General features: G+C 42.8%; 1 protein-coding gene across 2 annotated transcripts in view; it reads right to left on the bottom strand.

Moving 5' to 3' along the window:
- Positions 1 to 23950, bottom strand: part of ARHGAP29 (Rho GTPase activating protein 29) — a 211479-nt gene that overhangs the window by 13507 nt on the left and 174022 nt on the right. For both annotated transcript variants that reach the window (XM_040359991.1, XM_040359992.1), the window contains 6 exons: positions 23271 to 23440; positions 22873 to 23061; positions 8263 to 8400; positions 6011 to 6240; positions 654 to 933; positions 267 to 378 (listed from right to left, as the gene is read on the bottom strand). In XM_040359991.1, coding sequence (XP_040215925.1) covers positions 267 to 378; positions 654 to 933; positions 6011 to 6240; positions 8263 to 8400; positions 22873 to 23061; positions 23271 to 23440 — 1119 coding nt within the window. The remainder of the gene's footprint in view (positions 1 to 266; positions 379 to 653; positions 934 to 6010; positions 6241 to 8262; positions 8401 to 22872; positions 23062 to 23270; positions 23441 to 23950) is intronic.

The raw sequence follows: 23950 nt of genomic DNA, 5'->3' as shown, positions 1-23950 counted from the left end.
TAGGAGGAAGAGAAAATAGCATGAGAACAAAAGCAGAAAGAAAAGCGAGGTTTATTTTCAATGAGAAGCAGAGATATACTGCTAGTGCTGTGGCCACCCACATAAGAGACAGACTTGTAATTACAACTGAGAAACCTTTCACTTACAGGTGGTAAAACAGTTTATCCTTCATACAAAAATAAATGGCCCCAAGATCAAGTTGATTGCACTTCAGTAAAAGGACACCTGTGTAATGTGATGTTGCTATGACCACATTGAAAACTTACCATTCTCTTCCACTATGCTCATACTATGATTTATGCTCTCTTGCTCCTCCACGCCTTTAAAGTCTAACGAATTCTCATCCAGGGAGGAGGTACGTTTGGAGACTACAATGTTCTACAAAAGGCAAAAAAATAATTGTGTAAGGTCACACTCTTAAAGACTGATCAATTATATTAATACACATAACACCCTGATATTTAAACCTTGCCCACCCTGTTCCTAACACTTAAAACCCACAAATATTCTTACAAGCTCTTCCCCTCTGGGGTGCATCTTCAGGGCTGTCTTATGAGGAAAAAGGTGGCTGGGTGGGATGTATGCAGTGAAATAAGAAAAGTCTCTAATTTGATAATGCTACATTTTAATAAATGAACAACAAAACAACCTACCTCGTTGCCAACTGGCAATGACTGCGACTTGCGAATCTGCTGTAGTTCCCTGTCCTCTGTCAGAACAAGCTTTTCAGGATTAACCATCTCACGGGAGACATCAAAAATTTTATCGTAGTATGTAACAAGCAGTTCCACAATACGCGCCTGATATGGATAGTCCACAAGAGAGGAGAGTGAAATGGTGGCGTCAGTCTGACGTGGCCTTATTAGTGTGGGTCCAAATATTATACCCAGGTTACTGGCAGTCATTTTATTTTCTTCCACTTCTTCAGTCACCCTACAAGAAGGTAAAACTTTTATATTATTATACTTCAGACTGAATTACAAACAAACAAAAAAACCCTCTCTTCTGACCCCTGACAATCTTAACATTTATGCTAGCTGTTTCCCAAATGCCTATTCAAGCATCTTTGGTAAAAGCAGTTAACCCCATCACGCCGACAGAACACATATATGCGGCCTCACTGGACTGGAATTTTTTTTTTTTCACAAGACATGGACTGGAATTTTTACCGTGGGGCCACATATCTGCGTATATGTCTTTGTGCTAAGACGGCACCGCCTAGCGAGCTCCCAGCACAGAGACTGGGGTCTCATCGAGAGCCCCCGGGTCCCATAGTAACATTCGTGAGCCAGAAATCCTGACTGTGTCATCCGATTGCTGTGGTAGCCTCTGTTCGGCTACCACAGTAATCGGTTACCGCAAAGCTCGCCCCTGTGTTTCTCTCTCTGTGAATGGAGAGGAAAGATGCATAAAAAAAAGCGTGTGTAAAAAGATAAAAATAAAATACCTAGGTCAAGGTTTGATCTAGGCCAGTGCCAAAGTTAGTGTTTTGGGTCAAAGTTAAAGGTCAGGATCAGTATATTTTGGATAGGATTGATTTATGTTTTCTTTTTTTTTTTTTATTCGTATCAGTGTTTTATATAAAGACAAAAACATACAAAACAAGAAAAACATTTTTTTTTACTATTTTGGGGAAGATTTCCTTTGATATAAAATATATATATATATATATATATATATATATATATATATATATATATATATATGTGTATGTATGTATGTATGTATGTATGTATGTATGTATGTATGTATGTATGTATGTATGTGTATATATATATATATATATATATATATATATATATATATATATATATATATATATATATATATATATATATATATATATATATGATATCCATAACCACCAAATGAAAGCCCAAGTAGCTATGATATGTATGGTTTTACTAACACATGTCAAAGTTACAAAATTATGCTTGGGCATGAATATTCGTTTTACCCTTAGGCGTAAAGGGGTTAACATTAATTGATGCAGACTATTTGATTTCCACACCATAGCAATATCTCTGCGAGTACTACACATGTAACCATGCTGGACCAATCACCATGAACCAGTACTGTCATATTAAAGGAAGGAACAGCGCAATATTCTCCTGTATACCCAGAAGTATTGGGTATTTCTGGTGGCTGAAATATAAATGGTGGAGGAGAAAAGGAAAGTCGAAAATGTAACACAGGCTCACTTTACAGAGCAACTACATTTGTGTAAAGGCACAATTTAATATAGTAAAGGAAGGTAGTATCGAGCTGCCTTTTAAGTGTCAATGCATGTTAAATTATATATGTAAAGAAAAAAATGTAATAAAGTTGAATTATAAAAAAAATAAAAGGCACAATTTCAGGGGTTGGACAAAAATGGAAAACCAGGTAAAAGAACAAAATGGTTACCCAATATGGTGTTGGACAACTTTTGGCATCCAAGACGGCCTCAGTTCTCCTGGCAATTGACAAATGGATGGCTTTGATGGTGAATAATGGAATCTGATACTAGTTGACCATGTCAACTGCGTTTATGCTTCTCAGACAAAGTTTTCACAGAAACTGCATATGCCATCATAACCTTTGATACTGTACCTCGTAACATGGCAAATAAATTGGCAACTTCAGTCACGGAGGCACCAGCTAAATGGGCACCAATATTTTTCCATATTTGAAACTCAGTAGGCTTTAGCATGACACTGTATTACTAGCAGCGAATGACGAAATTGAGGCTTCCCAACTGTTCGCTAGGTGTCTCATCACACAGCAAAAGCAAAAGAAAGTGTGTGTGTGTGGGGGGGGGGGGGGATGGTGGCGGTAAGTTTTAAGCCTCCCCCATTGATTGATTTAACGGGGGGGGGGGGGGTTGTGATGGGTCAAAAATAGGTGAGCTGATTGGGAATGTTCTAGAAGGTCACCTGACCTGGTCCCCACAACATTCCAGAAATTTCCAGGACCCCCAATTAAGCTGGAGTCTGAGGGGGGGGGGTCTTTGCCAGTGGCAGTGGCCCGAGGGATATTTGAAGCGTGCCCCACAAATTGTGTTAACAATTTGAAAGTATATAATGATTTAAAGAGTTATGGTGAATTGGTAATTGTTTAAAATTGTGAAAACCAACAAGGTTGCGGCAATTACTAAAAAAAACTATACATACATTTTAATGCAACCATACCACTATACTAAACTTCCCACTGCAAGCTATTCCTGTAAAAACAAATACTTACTCTTTCTTGCATGCTTAGTAGTAACCTTCCCTCGAATTTTCTGGGTCCCTCGTAGAGCGCACTGGTTTCTTCTGACAATTTCCATGTCACTACAGTATACAGTGATGATGTGCAGGTTAGCAAAAATAACCACTAAGAGCTGTGGGGGACTCGGGAGTTCACATCCATTTCCCTGTGTTTGCGTCTACTAAGCAGATCAGTGTTTGGCATGGGCAGCAGGAAAAGTATTTACATTCTTTAACAGGGATAGCTTGAATTAGGATGTTTAGGAAAACAGTGAGAGATTTACTGAAACTGAAGAGTTTAAAATCTGGTGCAGCTGTGCACGGTAGCCAATGAGCTCATTCAATTAATTTTGACAATAAAAGCTGGGCACTGATTGGTTTCTATCAGAGTTGCACCAGATTTTGCAGTCTCCAGGTTTAGTAAATAACCCTCAGTCACTTAAACAATTGTGCATGCGCACTACTAATCTCTAAAGCAAACCAATCATTGGAATGTACCACACAGTTTGATTTCTGTTCAGTAGGTTAAAAGTAGAAAAAGGTGCGAGCTCTGTAATCCCTTTCTTCCAATCACACCCACACATCACTGCAACAATCAACATTTGTTATGCTTACATGTGCGCATACTTAGATTTTGAAATAGGTCAACAGCTTAAGTTTTATGTGTGAAGCCTAGCTTGAAAATTCTGCAGGGAAATTTGAGAATTAAGCTGTGGGATAAATTCCTCACAGGCAAAACAGTTATGTTATGCCTCGGTGCAATGACCACATCTTGTAGTGTGTGTGGGAACGGACTGACCTGTCTTTATTGCAATTCAAACAGGCAGAATGCCCAGTAACTAATATAAAAACACCTCCAGAATGGGCTGGGGCTGAAAATCTATCCTTGCTTTGTGAACAGATAATATTTTTCTTAAACATCTACTCTTTCAACAAATGTCTTTCTGGACACACAGTACATCAGAGGTTGGGAAATAAATTCTTTAAAGCAAGCCATGCATGGATTGAAATTCTGCTGATCCCTGCTTTGATCTATGAATGGGCAGGCTGGTTGCACACAAGTTGATCTATCAACCGATTTGTGTACAACAAGCCTGTCGGGTTTTTGCCGAACGATCAACATTGATCATAGTTTTTGGACAGCATGGAAGTTTCCTTGCTATAAGATTAAAATAGCTCTGCAGGAGGGCTTCCTCCCTTCTGGTTGAATAAGCAAAAGAGAAAAAAAAAAAAAAGAAGAAGAATCAAGAATGGCCAGCTTAAGATTGAAAGTAAATGATGGTAAAACAGTGGTATTTGAAGGATGACAGTGTGTGGTTTGCAAATTTGTAAGTAGCCTAAAAGTCTGACTCCAGCTAATGTGTGACAACACTAGGTAGAGACTGTTCGCAAATGGAGAGCTTGCTTTAGGGATTCTGAATTTTGGGCTGAAGCTTGAGCTCAAGTAAACAACCAAGACACCTTTCACACTGGGGCCACGTTCACAGTAAAGCCCTTCTTGTTAGAGCGGCGATTTACAGCTGTTTAAGAAGTGCTTTTTGGCCGCTAGCAGGGCACTTTGAACTCCAAAGAAGAGGTTAAAAACGACTGTGTTGTGGCACTGCGGAAGCGCTGCACATCCATTTCCATGGGCAGGGCGTTTTGGGAACACTAAATACATCGCTCATAAGCCTGCCCCAAAGATGCTCCTCGCAGGAGTATTTGGAAGTCCCGTAAGCGTACCGCCCGAGTGTGAAAAGTCACACTTGAATGAAAGGGAGGCGATTTTCAGGCACATATCAGAGGCCATTTCCAGCGCTAAAGCGCCTGAAAACCGCCCCAATGTGAAGGGGTCTAAAGGCAAACATTTAAAAATATATTTTTATGCACCACTCACTGGAGTCTTGTTTCTGCACAAACTGCATTTGGGTTTTAAAGTTTGTAGTCAATTCGCTCTTTTCATAAATTGTTTTAAGCCATTGTACATGGGTAGTGAGACTTAGAGTACAGTGAACAAATCAATTCTAGAAGTTCATCTTTAGACACTAACTGAAGAGCAAGAAAGAAAACTTTTGGATAGACTATTTTATGGGTTATTTAATTTGTGGCCTTCCGTAGATAAATTATCTGGCCAAAGATCTTAATAGGCTTTTTCAGATGGGCGCAGAGACCCATCCTCTGTGTTGAGCTATTTTTTACTGCATTTGCATCCACCTTGGAGCTGCATGTAGGAAAAATCCTTAGACATGGATGCAGACCCAGAGGTTTTACATGCAGACAAGAGTGGGTGCACAGATCCATGCATCAGCCCACATGTTGAAATTTCACTGTCTATGCAGCCGCTGTGTTTGAATCCACTTCTGTCGACTGCCTGCACGCCGATCTGACGTGGATGGAGACACAGCACAAAACAGCCCAGCACAGAGGCCTGGGTCTCGGTTCCTTCATCTGAATGATACTAAAGGCTGTAGAAAAGGAGTTCAAATATGATGATGTCTTCCGCTAAAGCAACTGCTCCCAAAAAGACGAACTTATCAAAGAGTTTAAAAAGTTCATCCTAATCATTAGCTGGGATACAGCTTTTTATTCCCCATATGTCAACGAATACACTATCCAAAGTTGTGCTTGCCTTCCCTTCAACTGTTGAATTTATCCAAAAGTATTCAGAGGCACTGACATTTTGGATTCCGTTTTTATCCTATTGGCCAAGGTACTAGGACATGAACACCTTACGACAGATATAGTCTTGTATCCAAAGGGTACACACCAACAACTGAGATTATTGATCTGGTAAGGTTATTTACCTGTGTAGATGTCCCACCAAAAACTGTAACGTATTGTAGTTTGGCAGTGGTAGCTGTTTCAGCAAGTCTCTTATTTTGAGGATGACCCTGTTGAGCGCAACTCCAGATGGCTGTCTCTTCAACGGAGGGCTGCCTGCTTTACAGTCAACCTCATCGATGGCACGCTGACTTTCTTTGGCTAGTCCAATCAACTCATTGTAAAGGCGAAACAAAATCAAAGGCTCTGGAAGCTAAAGAAATACAATGATTTATATTTTTACACAAGATATTTTAAACACAGTCAAACTTCTTAAGAATAGCCCTATTTATGACAAAGGTCTGCAATGGATGAATACAATTAATTCCTATTCAAACAATTTTAAGTTTGTTTTATTACTTTTTTTGCCCAATAGTTTGAGTGGATACGTTTTCAATTTGTACTGTACTGCGTGTCAAATCACAAGGCCTGTGGACCATTCTATGTGGTCCTTACACGTCTCCTGCAGCTGTGGCACACCCCTCATCTCTGCCCCCACTCAGCAGTCAGGACGACAGAACTCCTCCACCAGACCCCGTGCTTCTTCGTGCAGCAACTGAGAGCCTTGTATCTGCTACCCCCCCCATCTCAGCAGTCGGCAGCAGAGAGGACAGAACACTTCCAACAGATCCTGCGCCTCTCTGTAGATGCAGAGCCCCCTTATTTCAGCATTAAGCAGACTGCAGCAGCCGACTCCATCCCTCCCCTGGTGCTCTTCCTCATCCTGACTTTCTACTTCCCAGCTCCACCCCCCACTTCTTCCCGTCGGCAACACAAGGTAAGGGACGTGCACTGTAATGTAGGGGAGGGTGGGGGACTTTTGATGGTTGAGAGGGGGTGCTTGACATCTGCTTATAATTATGAGAAGACCATTCTATCCTAGTTGAAAAGGAGGGTCCCACACTGCTGGTATCTTCCGCAAGAAACTTTATTGGAGACTGCAGTGACAGAACACCACAGCAGAACCAAGTACTGTTTGAGCGGTCTCCAATAAAGTTTCTTGTGGCCGATAGCAGCGGTGTGACAACCTCCCTTGCATCATCTGCTACAGGAGTGTGAGTAGGCTCTATGCTGGTCTGCTTAAGACTTAACTTATTACTAAAACCAGTAATAATGAATATCAGAGACAATTATTTAATATGTAAACGATTAGATACATTTATATAGTCCAACAGGTACAACCGGCCCTTTGAGGGCATCCATGATGCTGATGCGGCCCACAATGAAATTGGGTTCGACACCCCTGTGCTATACCACACTATACTTTTTTTTTGTTGCTATGAATCTAAATGCTTTATTTTACAAATAAACATTTACTACCAAGTGCACCCTTGAAAATGGTTTCACAGCATTTCAGATTTTTAAAGACTGAGCATAGCAGAAAAGGTTTAATTTCATATTGGCACTCCAATTGTAAGTCTGGAGCAAGCTATAAAAAAAAAAAAAAAGGAGGGAGAGGAAATGGGAAATTAGTCACTGCCTCAATCAGCTATTTGTATTCTTGAAATTGTACTATTGAAAATCCACAACTCCTGAAACAGGTTTAATTCACTCATTGACATCTTACATCACTGTAAGACTCCTAAGCAGACAAACTAGGACTACATTGTAAAGGTCAAGTTCATTTGTTGTTTGTCATTACTAGAAATTAACAATAAATAAAAAACATTTCAGAATTGATTGACATCTTTTTAAGTCAGCTGTTTGCAAAATTTTAAACAACCTCCCGCCTGGCCTACTGTAATAAGGCTGGGCGAAAGCACTGCTATCCTGGGTGGACGTCATATGATGTCCTCTCACTTGCAAGCTTCATGCGTGCCCTAGGGACTATGCAGCGGCATGATCTGTGACTTGCTGTACCCAAACACCACAGCGGAAAACAAATCGTTGCACTGGGTTGCCGTGATTAAATATTACCAAAATAAAGTTCTTGGTCTTAAAAAAAAAAAAAATTTATTTAGGTACAGTGCTGCATGGCATGAAAGTGCCCGATGTTGAAGTGGTTAAAAAAAAAAAAACTCCTGCGTCACTGATCAGAATTATAATGAGGTAGAGGCCCCACTAAAATGTTTATTTTCATCCATGTGTAAAATGTCTAAACTCATTTTAAATATAATCAACCCTAACATAACCCTGTGCACAGAAACAACCAAGGAACATTTTTTCTAGTATGAAAATAACTTTACATAAGCATACAGCAGTATTGCAATACACTTAAGCCAGTGAGTTTGTTTACCTGACGGAGGTAGAGCTTGAGAACATTGCTTATGTCATGAGCATAAAGATCGGACAATTCCACCAAGTCTTTTCCATTTTCAAACGCTTGACACAGCTTCTCGACTCTGGACTTTGCTCCATTAACACGATAGATACCCTGTAAAAGTTGGGAAATAAATAGTACAATTTACGTGAAAAAATAGCATCTTCAAACATAAATAAATAATCTATAATACAATTGGTTGTACCATCATCCAGAAAATTTAGTATAGAAGGATCGGAAGATTTGTCCCCAAATCAAAAGCTTCGAAGAACAAGGGAGAAGCGGGCAATTGGACTATCACGGTACAGATACATAAATAAGTAAAGCATAAGGCACATATATAAAAAAAATAATTCAGTTTTATTAATAAAAATCAATAAAAGACAATGACATTCATGCATAATTAAAACCATTTAGGTGTCCGTTTATGAAGCAGTGAACAGCGGTGATCCCAGGGATCACCACTGATCACAGCCCAATTAACAGTGATAATGGGGGGGAGAAGTGTTTGAATTTGTTCTCCCGCCGATTGTCTCCACACACAGAGAATCCTCATAGACTGACACAGAAACGGCCAGTTTATGAAGCTGTGATCTGAGCTCTTCACTGGTGATCTGTGTCAAAATTCACATGCCCCGATTCACCATCTCAGAGCTGGTGAAGCAGGGAGTGTGTGTGTATATATATATATATATATATATATATATATATATATATATATATATATATATATACATATACACACACACACACACACACACACACACACACACACACACACACATATATATATATATATATATATATATATATATATATATATATATACACACACATATATATAAAATGCAGGGGGACTCATTATTTTAATTACATTAACCACGGGGTCTGTCCGTGTACTGAGCGGTGATAATTTATCACTGCTCAATAAACTGACATCTCAGTGTTTCTGTGAATTTCTGGTACTGTAACCTTGTAAAGTCTCACGAGATTACAGTATTAGGGGGCGTTCTCCAGTGTTAGAAGCGTTGGAAGATCACTTCACTCCAAGGGTGAAGCGATCTTCTCCACTTGATAAAGCGGCACACAGGAGGAGAAAAATCTTCACTGTGATAGCCGGAGAACGAAGCAGTGAATACTGCTTCATAACCGGACACCTTAGTGGCAGACGACATGGATCACCATAAGAAGAGTTCCCACATGGGGGAGATATCCCAATGGGACATGGGTCGCGGACGGAATCTCTACTAGTTTCGCGGTATGAACAGCTTCATCAGAAGAATGTCTGCAAACAGTTATTAAATTGATCAGAGAACTAACAATACCTGTACCACTTCTACACGCTCTCACTACTAGCACATTCGCCCACAATCACCCCTCCCCACTCACCTTCACTTGTCCCTATCCCTGGCTATTTATACCAATAGTTCTTACTACTACGGATATAGCTTCTCGACCATTTGGACAGTCAGCCCATCCAGGGCACGTCCCCCCGTGTCCATTGCGGTGGGACCTCCTTTCTTGGCACTTTGATGTCCCCGGTCTGGCAAGGGTTTTAGGTAGGCAGCTTTGATTTAACCCTTTCACCATTAAGATATTTTTTGGTTCTTATTTGTATATATATATGAGACTGTATTTTTGAATTGTTAGTTCTCTGATCAATTTATTAACCATTTGCAGACATTCTCCTGATGAAGCGGTTCATACCGCAAAACTAGTAGCGAAGCCCTCTGCGACCCAGGTCCCATTGGGCTATCTCCCAATGACTCTTCTTATGGTGATCCATGTCGTCTGCCACTAAATGGTTTTAATTATGCATTAATGTCATTGTCTTTTATTGATTTTTATTAATAAAACTGAATTATTTTTTTTATATATGTGCCTTATACTTTATTTATGTATCTGTACCGTAATAGTCCAATTGCCCGCTTCTCCCTTGTTTTTCGGAGCTTTTGATTTGGGGACAAATCTTCCAATCCTTCTATAGTACAATTAACGTAAACACAAAAACTCAAAGCGGAAATACAGCCAAAAATACAATGGAATTAATAGCCCATTAAAAAATAAAATCCTGTTTCATTAAATTACATTTAATCCACAGCTTTTCCCCACAGTACTTTTCCACCACAAAATGCCCTTGGTCTAATGGCCAGCATCCTTCAAGCCACTTTTTTAGAGCCCAGACTGTCCTGGACCCACCACAGCTTCTGACTGGACAGCGAATGGAGAAACAGCACAGAAATAAAAATGATCTCCTTGTCACTCTGCTCTCTCTAGCAATCAGCATACTCCTTGTCAGCACATAGGTCTGCAAAGCATGCACCCTGCTTATTGCAGGTGAAATGCTTTGTAGGGGGCTCATAGTAAACATATTGTTTTTTGTTTAACAAAACAGCTAGAGATCATGGTGCAGACTGCAGGGAACACATCAGTGCAATTTCAGGGTGTTGATCAGTGTGACTAGTTAAAGTAATCACATGACAAACACTGCTCAATTCTTGTTGGAGAGATAGGCCGCTGCAACATTTAATGTCATTATTTTGACTGAGAAAGAGTAAAATATCCAGCATAGAAACTACCATTTCCACCTCAGAGGAAACAAAAAGTGGTCTAGTCCAAAGGTGACCTCTTTAGACATGAACAAGAAATTGACCACCTGGTCCTGTACCCAGGTATATAATCAAATGATTTCTAAAGGGTAAATATTTCAAAGTTTGGAAATATGCACAGATCTGTACAAAGAGAAGAAAAGTCCAACAAAAATAAGCCCAAAGCATTTTCTAATTAAGAAGGGTTTTAAAATAGTGCCAGTATACAAAGCAGAACGGCTGGAATTGTAAAAATGTGGCCACACACCTGGGAGCTAAGCACAAGAACAAAAGACTGGGCCTAGGAAAGACGGTAATAAGGCCATAGGCTACCTGCAGCACTTTGGCAAACTATATGCATACAGATTACACAGGCTACAGATGTGGACAATCTTTTAGAAGTGGACTTAAAATGTCTGATGTCCCAATTATTTCCGCTCCTCAAAAAGCCAAAACCATTTCTTTCTCAACATAAACTTCCTTTCATTCACCAAAACACACATAAAATGCCATCTCTGGATATTTCAAATGTATTCAGCCTTATTTAACAAAAACAGTGCCCAACAACCAATGAAATTTAATTTTTCTTTGCTCTGGACACAACAAACTGAAATCCAACAACCAGTTGTGCGATTGGTGGTAAAAAAAAAAAAAAACACTTTGGCCAACTAACGAATTAAGTCTTAACATGCAACTCATTACTTAAAAAAAAAAAAATTGTATATTTTTTTTTTCCTTTTACTTGCATAGGAATGACATGGGAAATCTCACTTCCAGGTTATACTGCCACCTACAGGAGGACTACACTTTTCTTCCTCAATCAAGACTTCACCACATCACTGCAAAACCTTATCTCTTCCATTGTAGCTATTCAACTTGGTCGTCGGCAGCTTGGTCTCAACTTAAAGTGACCACCATACCAGAACCCAACCGTTAAGCGGTTTAAAGACTTCTCTAAAACTGTTCTCACTGGCAGGTCCTGCTCTTCACTCAGTCTTGGCTGAGGCTTTACTGTGCCAAACAATGGCCGATTAGTCAAAATCCCATAAAGGAGATGGTACCACTGCTGCGGTTGATCCCTTGATTAAAGAAAGCATGAAGAAAATGGCTACAGCTTTAAACTTCAGCTGTGATGGTCTGCAGGAGGCACAAAGTTGTACCCTCGAAGAAGCATTTGACATTAGAGGTCGATCGATACGAGTTTTTCTCTGGCCGATGCAGATATTTAGAAATCGGGGTGGCCGATGGCCGATATATGTTGCCGATTTTTGCGGCCGGTATTTTTTCCTTCATCTCAGAAAATCTAGGGTGGAGAGGAGGTTATTGTTTAGGGTGGAGAGGTGGGGTGCAGCCTATCAGTGCCACCTCATTAGTGCCCATCAGTTCAGCCTGTCAGTGCCACATCAGTGCCGCCTATCAGTATCGATTAGTGCCCACCAGTGCAGCCTGTCATTGCCACCTCATCAGTGCCCACCAGTGCCACCTCATCAGTACCCACCAGTGCAGCCCATCAGTTCCACCTCAGATCCCACCAGTGCCACCTCATCAGAGCCCACCCAGCACACCCCTGCCTCAGGTCCCTCACAAAAATGCAAGTTAGGCTTACCGGTAACTTGTTTTCCAGTAGGCTTTCAGGACAGCACCTGAGAGATATCATGGCTCCTCCTCCACAGGAAACACCTCCACCAATCAAGTCTTTAAAAGGGAAGCCTCCCCTTCCACTCTCCAGTTGGTTGTAGAGACCTCCAGCCCCGGCTGCAACACATAAGTGACAGTTATTACATAGTATTACAGCAGAATCTTTACATAAGAAAAACCAAGGGCGGGTTGCTGCTGTCCTGAAAGCCTACTGGAAAACAAGTTACCGGTAAGCCTAACTTGCATTTTCCCAAAACGGCTTTCAGGACAGCACCTGAGAGGACAGTCGAGACTTACCCCCTTAGGGTGGGACCACAGCCTGTAAGACTTTTCTCCCGAACGCCTGATCATCTGCCGTCATTAGATCAAGTCTGTAATGACGGGCAAAGGTAGACAAGCTTGACCAGGTGGCTGCTCTGCAGATCTGTTCGGGGGTGGCACCAACTCTTTCTGCCCAACTTACCGCAGCTGCTCTAGTAGAGTGAGCTCTTAGATTCTCCGGACATTCTTGACCTGAGATTGAATAAGCATTTGAGATGGCCATCCTGAGCCATCTGGCAATGGTTCCTTTTGACGCCTGCTTTCCTTTTTTATCACCGGAAAATAAAATAAACAAGGCATCTGAACGTCTATATGCTTTTGTGGTTTCCAAGTAACATAAAACAGCTCTCTTGACATCCAAGGTATGGAATTCTTCTTCCTTTCTTCCTTTTGGATTAGAGCAAAATGAAGGCAGTATAATTTCTTGAGACCGATTTTTGAACGAAGCAACTTTCGGTAAAAAACTTGGGTCTGGTTTTAACACAATTCTGTCCGAAAAAATTAAACAAAAAGGTTCTCTGACGGACAAGGCTTGTAACTCGCTGATCCTGCGAGCTGTAGTGACAGCCACTAAAAAAACGGTTTTTAACGTTAATAACTTAAGAGACGCTATATTCAAAGGTTCAAAAGGTTCCTTGGTCATGGCCTGTAAGACTACTGGCAAATCCCATGCGGGACAATCCTTTACCACTATCGGTCTGGACCTAACCAGGGCTTTAAAGAACCTTATTACTAATGGATCTGCTGAAACAGATCTTTCTAGGAATACCCCCAGCGCGGCTACTTGAACCTTCAGGGTGCTCACCGCTAACCCTTTGTCGGCTCCTTCCTGAAGAAATTCCAAGATAGAGGAAGTTTCTTCTACAAATCTGCCTGATACAGAGCACCATGTATTGAAAGTCTTCCAGACTTTGAAATAGATAGCCCTCGTGACCTGTTTCCTACTCGACAGGAGAGTTGCTATTAATCTGGCCGAAAACCCTTTTCTCCTGAGGAGTTGCTCCTCAGAAGCCAAGCCGTAAGACTTAGTTTTTTTATGTCTCGGTGAAACAGAGGACCTTGTAAAAGCAGGTCGTGTCTCAGAGGTAGATGCCAGAACGGTCTGATTTGCATCAGTAGAAGGGCAGAAAACCAAGGCCTTTTGGGCCAAAATGGGGTGATCAGGATTACTGTAGTATTTTCCCTCTTCATTTTTGCTATGACCTGCGGAATGAGCTGGAAAGGGGGAAAAGCATAACAAAGATGGAAATTCCAGCTGTGTGCTAGGGCGTCCGTCCCCGCAGCTGACTTGCTCCTGTCTAAGGAGAAGAACTGAGAGATCTGTGCATTCTCTTGATTCGCAAACAAATCTATCGCTGGCTGTCCCCACTTTTCTGTTATCAGACTGAACACTTCCGGGTTCAACTGCCAGTCCGCTTCCCGAATCAAATTTCTGCTTAAGAAGTCTGCCACGCAATTCAGGGTCCCCTTTAGATGGACTGCGGACAAGGATAGAGTATGGGACTCTGCCCACCTTAGGATCTTTCCGGCTAAGACCTGAAGCCCTTTGCTTCTGGTGCCCCCTTGTCTGTTGACATAGGCCACTGTTGTGGCATTGTCCGATAGGACCTGTAAATGTTGTCCTCCTACTTCTGAAGCGAAGGCCAGTAAAGCCAATTCTACCGCCTTTAATTCCCTCCAATTTGAGGAATTTCTCGCCTCTCCTGCGGACCATGACCCCTGGGTCCAACGACTGTTCATGTGGGCCCCCCACCCCCAGGAGCTGGCGTCTGTCGTTATCCTTACTTGGGATGGGAAGGACCACAACAGACCCACCGACAGTCTTTCCTGGTCTCTCCACCACCAGAGGCTCCTTTTCACCTTGGTGGGAATTTTTACCAGTAAGTCTAAGGACTTCTGATCGCGGTCCCAGACCTTTAATAAAAATTCCTGCAGCGGTCTGAAGTGGGTCCTGGCCCAGGGCACTGCAGGTATAGAGGAAGTCAGGGTTCCTAGGACTGACATAATCCTCCTGATGGAAATCTCCTGACTGCCTTGTAGAAGAGAAACCATCTCTATCACCTTTCTTTGCTTTTCTTCTGGGAGGAAAACTTTCTGCTCCACGGAATCTATCTGGAAGCCCAAAAATAGAACCTGCTGAGACGGAATCAGGCTCGATTTTTGGAGATTCAGGATCCACCCAATGTCTTCCAAGTGAGACCGGGCCCTGTCTAGATCCTTTTGAAGCCCCTCCCTGGACTGGGCAAAAAACAGCAGGTCGTCTAGATAAGGGACCACAGAGATCCCCTCTAGACGAAGAGGTGCCAGCGCTTCTGCCATCACCTTTGTAAATACCCTTGGGGATGACGACAGGCCAAAGGGAAGAGCCCTGAACTGTAGGTGAACTATTTTCTTTCCTTCCCTCAGAGCCAATCTCAAAAACTTTTGGGAGCTGGCCGCAATGGGAATGTGTAAGTAGGCATCTCGTAAGTCTATTGTTGCCATGAAGCAACCCCGACTTAGGAGGTTTCTTACGGAAAAGATGGAATCCATGCAAAATTTTCTGTACAACACTGACAGGTTTAGTTCCTTTAGGTTTAAGATAAGGCGGTACTTTCCTGATGGTTTTCTTATCAGAAAAACATGAGAATAGAACCCCTGAAAAAATTCCGCTTTTGGAACCGGCACAATTACCCTTTGGTCCAACAGCTCCTGAATTAGGGACTTCAAAGCCAGGGCCTTGGCGGGATCCCTTGGAACATTTGTTGCCAGAAATTTCTTCGGGGGTTCTTCCCTGAACTCTATCTCGTAACCCTTTTGAAGAAGGTCCAAGATAAACAGATTTGGGGTGCTGCCTCTCCACTGGGGGACAAACTCCTGAAGTCTTCCCCCTACCTGTAGCGGAGAGTCATTGCGGTTTCTCGGGGGCTGGAGGAGGACGGAGGAGCACTCCACCCCTACCGCGACCTCTTTGCGCCGGCCACTTCTTTTTGAACTGAGTCCTTTCTTCCTGTTGCCTTTGCAGACGAAAAAAACGTTTGCGGATCGGCGCCTTTTTAGGCTTGATCGGAAAGGACTTCTTTTTATCCGCCGTTCGGTCAAGGATAGATTCCAATTCTGGACCAAACAGTAGATCCCCTGCAAAAGGTAAACCACACAATTTATTTTTTGAGGCCGCATCTCCCGGCCAGGTCTTAAGCCACAAGGCTCTCCTGGCCGAATTGGTCAAAGATGCTGACCTTGCTGTCATACGGATAGATTCCGCTGAAGCATCGGCAATGTACGACACGGCTGCAAAAAGAGTATTAAAGGAGTCCAAGATCTCCTGTTTTGGGGAATCTGCTGAGATGTGCGCTTTTAACTGGTTTAACCAGTGTTCCAGATTTCTGGCCACACAAGTTGACGCCATAGCTGGTTTAAGATTGTTCATCACAGATTGCCAGTTTCTTTTAAGCAGTAGCTCTATCCTTTTGTCCATAGGCTCCTTTAGTAAGCCCATGTCTTCAAAGGCCAAGTCCGTAGATTTTGAAACCTGAGAAAAAGCTGCGTCCAACTTTGGGATTTTATTCCAGATGGCTTCTGGGTTTTCCTCAAAAGGGAACCTCCTTTTATGAGTCCCAGAAAAAAACGGCTTCTTCTCCGGTTCCACCCATTCCTTCTTAATCATCTCAGTGATTAATGAATGCACTGGGAACACCCGACCTTTGGTATCCCCTAACCCTGCATACATTCGGTCATGCAGGGAGAGCTCTTTCTTTTCTTCCTCTATCCCCAATGTTGCATGGATCACCTTTAAAAGGCCTGCAACTTCTTCCAGCGACAATTTATATTTCGAAGCAGGTTCTGCCTCATCCTCATTTTCAGAATCCGAATTTAGTGGGATTTCTTGAGAATCGTCCTGGCTTAAAGGGTTAAAGAGGTTATGCCTTTCACCCAGCGAAGGGTCTTGTGAAACTCCAGCCTGCTCCACAGGTCTGGCCTCCAGACTTGACCTAAAGGCCTGAAATGTGGTACGGAGTTCTTTCTTAAGGGTGGATATTAAGTCCCCACCCACGGAAGGAGCTTCTTTCAGCACCTCTTTAGTACAGTCTGCACAAAGAGTTTTACTCCAAGAATCACTGAGCTTCTCCTTGCAAACAGGGCATCGCTTCTTCACAATCTGAGCCGAGCCTTTTCCCTGTATCAACAGACAAGATAAAGCACGCACGCTCAAAAACAAAAATGACAGTAATAAGCTGACACCCAGGTGCACTAAGGAAACTTAGCAGTAATCCCCTGTGCCCTACAAGCCAAGACCATCACCACCATGGCACCCCTATGTAGGAAGATATATCCATAGAGACACCGACCAGACAGGGAAGTGGGAGGTGGGGAAAGGGGGAGATGGGTGAAGTAACCCCCCTAAGAGAGAGATAGCTAAAGGTAATGTAGGACACTCCCTTACCTTAGCCTTGCTGGTGCCTTGGCTTGCCCCCTTAGCTGCAGTATCCTCCTCCATTGCAGAGTATTGCAGCAGCGTGCAGTTGAATGAGGACACGGTTCCAGGATTAAAAAACGCCGCCGCGCCGACCCGGAACCGGAAGTCCCCTTTAAGGCACCAGGAGACCCTGCCTCCTCCCTCTGCGCCTGCGCCGGAAATGACGCTGCGCCGACCCGGAAGCGCTGCCACTTCCTGCATACAGGACGCGTCTGAGGCCCTCCTCTGACGCCGGAGCCTCTCGCCTTGCGATGGGGTTTCACGGACCCCGCTGCTCCGCCGGAAAAAACGGGCCGCAACTTCCGGGCGTACGGGCTCTCCCCGAGCACAGAAGAGGGAGAAGGAGCCCACGGACCGCCCTCACCAGGCAAGTGGGAGAGTCATTCTTCAAAAAAACAGTAAGGGTGAGAACCACACGTCTCCCAGGCAGCCCTGAGAGATATCATGGCCCCCACCGGAGGTGTTCCTCCAGCTGGAGGAAACACAAAAAACTGGAGAGTGGAAGGGGAGGCTTCCCTTTTAAAGACTTGATTGGTGGAGGTGTTTCCTGTGGAGGAGGAGCCATGATATCTCTCAGGTGCTGTCCTGAAAGCCGTTTTGGGAAATCAGCCTTTTTTTACATAATAATTGGTCGATGCCGATTTCTTTAAAAAGGCGAAATATCGGCCGATATATCGGTCGACCTCTATTTGACATGCTTTACCTTATGGAAAGAGCTCCCACGATAAATCACACCAAATATAAGACAAGAAGGATTATCCTTATTTTAGAATGCCGCTGAATTCTAAAGATGTGTTTTTCATATGCTGCAGTATGTTTTTCGAGAATTGGACATTACCATATAGGAGCTCCTATGAGAAAATCGCACCAAACAAGGCAAATTGGATTACCGGTACCTTATTTTTCGCTGGCCACAAAGATTGACATTTTTAGGCAATTCAACCTATCACCAACAGTTTCTATTAACAGTGTGAAAAGAACCAAGGTGTTGGTACATTCAGTTATTTTTTAATTAATAGCTGACTGAAATTATTATTATTATTATTAAGTATGGCCTTCAAATTCCATTTCTAATAACTCTCTTATCACCCTTCCAAAGGGCCAAAGATACCGATGGAATGACGTGCAGTATGCGATAGACTGTAATCTCATGGTATACAAGATCACCATTTTATATTCCTTTTGATGGTAAGCAGTACTATGAACGCTACAACTGCACTATTTTTCATGTAATCATCCAGCACACATAGGGCAGAAATCTAAGGCAAGCATGCCACCATGGGCATGCAAAGCTAAGGTTCAGTGGCACTAGGTAGATTGATAGTCACATGTTATTTAAGATTTCTTATTAAAACATATTAGTAAAGTTTGTTAATTATCTTGTCTGTAGAAAGTTTACCATACCAGTTTTAGGTTTCAGGTGGCTTTTTGCATTGACCTTTGCATTTGGATCCATAGATACATGCACACTTTAACACACCTAAAGACAGTGTTAAAGTGTTTGCAAGGATTTAAAATGATCTGTGTACTTGCCTTTAGTTAATTCAATCCGGTCTCGTCATGTTATCTAGCAGTGCTGGCTTACCTGTGTAAGGGAGCGCTTGACAATAGCTGCAAATTCCTAGAGCCATCACCATTAGGCTCCCATCGCCTCTCCGATGTCAGCGCTCCCTTCCTCTCCCCTGCAGCAGCCACTCACTGACATAGGGGAGTCAGAGTTGCTGGATTACATGACTGGACCGGATTTAAAAAAGTTAAGAACACAGATCTTTTTTATACAGGTTATGCAGGACAGGTAGGAGGTAGGGATATGGAATATTTTTAAGAACAGTTATGTTGGCTTTATCTTCCAATTTAAGTCCATCTCAAAGTTGACTTACAGAAGAGAATTCAGAAGCGTGTAATGCAGCTGAAATTAACACCCTTCTCTCCATACAAGGCACAACTAAGCCATGAGGAGAAGGACAGGCATCACATTAAAAACAAAAGTCCATTTAATTGTAAATTTGAACATGTTTTGTGTCTGCAATAGTTAATATAACAATAATTAATGAGTTTAATTTTCCATTAGAAAAACAACTGAGTGAAAAAATTGAAAACAAACTTACAGACTAAGGTATGCTATCGGTCAATGGAACACCAATTGTCTAATGCTTGTAAAATTATCTATGTGCTAAAAGGTCAACCCAAAACAGGTTTAAAGCATCACTAAACACTAATCAGTAAATGGTGTATTACATGCTGTTCATACTCACTCTGTCACTATGAGATTTGTTTTCTGTATTCTGCAAAAAACCTGGTTGATCCTGCTTTTCTCTTATTCCCCTTCTGTTCATGTCCCCAGTACAGCTAGGGACTTGGCAGCTGTGGAGGCAGCTCAACACATGCTCAGTTTTCAGTTAGTTCCTATTCTGAGCATTTCCTCCCTATCACATCTAAGCAGCCCATGTGACTATAGAGTCACACATGTCGGTGTATACACCATGGTAAATGACAGTTCACTCTCTCCCTCCTCCTCCATGCCCACAAATCAGCTAAACACAATGGGGCGGGATATTACATATAAATTATTGGTGGCTTCACCTCCCTCTTATTATAAGACACAGGCTGAAGGAGCGTGAGCCAGCCTGTGACATGTCAACGTCACGTGTAGCGCGCCTCCGTGCACTGTGGCCCGAAACCTGGAAGAATCCCCCTCCCCTCTGCTCTCCCGGACGGCCAGGCCCCTCCTTCTCTGAAAAAAATGGTGCCAACTGACCCAAGGATTGGCAGTGCCAGACAGATATACATGTAACTGACAGCAGCACACTTAGTGTGTGCTACAGCCAGTGGCATCACCAGGGGGTTGGTGTCACCTGGTGCAGTAAAACATGGTGCCCCCCCCCAATATTTTCCTGTTTTCTGAAAGTGCGCCAAAGATGGAGCATGCAGGACTTTGGCGCGCTTTCAGAAAATGCTGAAAAAAACACACAACCTAATAGAAATCTATAGGCCTGCAGCTATAACTGTGGGTAAAACGTAGGAAGACCCCCTTTACATTACACAGCCCTTATACCTCTGGAAAACCTTCACATTACACAGCTCCCCCCCACACCTCTGGACCCATTTACATTACACAGCCCCCCACACACCTCTGGATCCCTTCGCATTATACAGCCCCTACCCCGCAGCTCTGCCTCTTCAAGCCTTATTCAGGGATGCTGAGCGAGAGACACAGGAGAGCGAAGCAGGGGGCAGAAAGAGAGAGAGACACAGCAAAGCTTAATAGACAGTGGGAGCTGCCGGAGTTCACCATCAAGGGATTGGTTTTGCTAGGTGCCCTAGCAACCAATCATCAGCTTGTTAATATAAAATAAATTATTATATCTGCTGTATCTCTCTCCCGTTCTGCCCCCTGCTCCGCTCTCCTGTGATAGTGAGTGGTGGAGGCAATCCGGCGGCTGGCCCTGGGTGTCACCCAGGTTGCGGCTTGACTTGCCCGAATGTCTGGACTCCGAGGTGCCCCGCTGGGCCCCCAGTTGGTATGCCAGTGCCCCAAATACAAATCCTGACCCCTTCTAGTACAAATCAATCAACAATACTTCCCAACTCTCCCACTTTTTGTGGGACATTTCTGAGATATCCTGCAAAGCTGGACTAAGGGCCAGTTCACACCAGTGCGCAGTGCAGGAAACCTGCGTTCCATGTGCGTTTCTCACACTGCATTGAAAACACACTGCAGCTGTAATCTGCAGTGGGTGTCGATGTTAACTTAATGACACCACAAACGCAGGTCCCAAATACGTTTACCTGCATTGGATTGTATGGTACAGTAGTACTATGCAATTCATTTACTTCTAACTTGGTGCGGTCCGGCACATATTCAGCTCACTCAAATGGGCCGAAATTGTAATACACCTGGAATGCATGTTAATCGCACACAGTGTGATCCTGTGCAATTCATAGTGTAAACTGGCCCGAGTCCTGGAGCCCAGTGAAGGAAAAAGTTCTGCCACCTGGCTCCACTAACTTGCCTGGCAGGGGGGCATTAGTGTGAGCACCTGGGGCGATTGGTGATTTTCCCCTGAGTAGCAGCCAGAATCTCTTCAAATCAGAGGTGGTGGAGAGGGTACTACATGTGCCAGGTGCACTTTGGGAGGAAAAGGGACTTGTGCTGGGGGGGCAAATTTAATATCCAACTTTTCCTAAAAAGCCCCATAGCAGTACCCTCTCCCCCACACCCAAATCACTGCAAGTATTAATTTATGTTGGCTACCCCTACGCAAATCCCATCTATAGCATATGTGTGTGTGTGTGTAATGATCACAGACCTCAGATACGTGGCACATGTACAGCAGCGTCTCTCCTCCTACCTGGCTCCTCCTCCTGTGTACACAAAAGACATCAGAGCGGAGGAGGCATGGTAGGAGGCGGGTTCATAAGCGTTGCACTTTCTGTAGTGAGAAAGGCAGTCGGCAGGGAACACTGCCAGAGAGCTGAAAAAACTCCCCCCCCCCCCCCCCCCCATTTTGAATGGAGTAAAAGAAGGGTTATAACCCATCACTTTTTCCGCCATCTGTATCCCAATGCGGATATTTACCTGTCTCTAGGCCAAAACAGGAAGTGTGAGGAAATCCCTGCAAATTAAGGGAATTCCTTGGGCCCCCCCCGGTCACCAAAACAAGTGTCTCCTTTATTACTTTTCTGGGGACAACCTAAAATTTGGGATTTTCTTTAACTTTTAATTTTAATGATAATGGTAAACAGGACAAATAGAGAGGGTGTATCTCCTTAATGGGGGCACAGACATCAATAAAAACTGACATGTGTTCTAATCCATCCCCACTCTGTCCAAAACTAAAATAAGTCTTGCCTTAGATTTACTTTAAGGCTGCATACACATTGTAACGCCGCGTACGTGGCGTATTTTGCCACGATTTGTTTCCTTTTTTTTTTTTTACAAAGAATTTCCATTGATGCCTATGCCCGAACGCCAATGCCGCCTGAAAAAAGGGGTCCGGGACTTGTTTTCAGGCGGCAGGCGTACGGCGTTTCTGCGTGAAATGTGAACCATCTCATAGACATCAATGGAAATTCGCCCCTCCAGCGGCACGAGCGTCGCGCTTCAGGCGTTTTGTCGCCTAGGTGTGAATGCAGCCTAAGACAAACATATTGTAAGAGAAAATGGAGACTGCTACGGCTACCCTCCTACTAAACTGTCAATTGCCCCCTTGTCATTATGATTCTCGGAGTTCAATATTTTGACTCACTGCCTCCATGTAAGTATGCAGATAAATGCATTTCCATGACCTTCCTGATCTGTATACTTGTTCTGGGCCAGTGGCTCAGAATATATGGAATTAAGAGAGTCTAGACAGGTAACAAGCATTTTTAAAAGGCATTTGGTAAAGGCAGCTCCCGTTTTTCTCTTATGACAGTTACTTTAACTATCCCAGTTTTTGATGTTGAAAGGCATGTGCACTAATAGACCACAATTACTGCATGCTGTAACAATATACATTCCTGAATTGAATGTGTTTCTCTTTATACTACATGGAATGGCAGTGGGTAAACAAACTGGAATACATGCCGATAAGCGCCTACCTTTATAGTGAGAGCACGACTCTCTATTTCGGAGGTGCACTTCTTGATAATAAAAGGAATGCCATCAGGGGTGTTCTTAGCAGCTTGAGTGAATTCCACTCCAAACAGATGAAGTCTTCCATGAAGCTTTTTGTGTCCACACTGAATGGCCAATGTTTCCAGGCACTTCTTATGGCAAGCAAGAGAACACTACAATAAAGAAACACACTAAATGGGACGTTGTTCCTCTATGCAACGGCTAATAATAACAATTGTGTAATCATTGACTTAAAGCCGTACTGAAAATAAGTCCTGGGTGGGACGGGAAGTGTAGCAAACATTAAAAAAAACCTCCAGAAGAGAAGCAACGTGCCGTATCCTTGTATTTTCTGCCAAAACCAGAATTACTGGACTCTTACCTCCTCACACTCAGCACCATGAAACACCACTAAGCTATCACATTCTCTGCACTTGGATGGGGCTCTCAGTTTTCGGAGTTTGTGGGTCTGGGATGCCTTGGACATAACAGTGTTCCTGAAAGGTCCAGGGGAGTTGGAGTTTGCAATCTCAGCAGCAAGGTCATTTAAACCTGAAAAAAATATAGATTTCACATTGGGTTAAAATTCTTTACACAAAATAACTCATTTAGGCACAGTTGGTATACAAAATAGCTACATGACAAAACTAATACGAAAAAATAAATAAAAAATGTAACTTTTGCAGAAGAAACCTAAACTTGTTTATGATTTGTTTTTTTCCTGTCCTGTCTGTATTTTAAAAAGGTGACAAAGTGCACGGCAGAAAAAAAAAAAAAAAAACAACAACTCGGATCTCACAATATACTACAAGCTTTAAAAATGTTACTATATATAAACTTTGAAGGCAGATAAGCGATTCAAGCTCTGAACTGGACTTGATTCGATCCTATTTTTTTGAAAATTAGGTTAGTTATTAGTTCAATGAATGGATGAATTTAGTTATTTACCCAGCACTTCCTTTTAAATCAGTATCATACTTTAAGTGGCCAGGTTGTCTTTCACAAGCAGCTGATGAGATTACTTTTTTTACATTTTACCCTAAAAAATTCTGTGCATTTAAT

Source organism: Rana temporaria, chromosome 7 (assembly GCF_905171775.1).
Source record: "Rana temporaria chromosome 7, aRanTem1.1, whole genome shotgun sequence".
Taxonomy (NCBI): Eukaryota; Metazoa; Chordata; class Amphibia; order Anura; family Ranidae; genus Rana; species Rana temporaria.
This window is presented reverse-complemented; position numbering and strand designations above follow the sequence as displayed.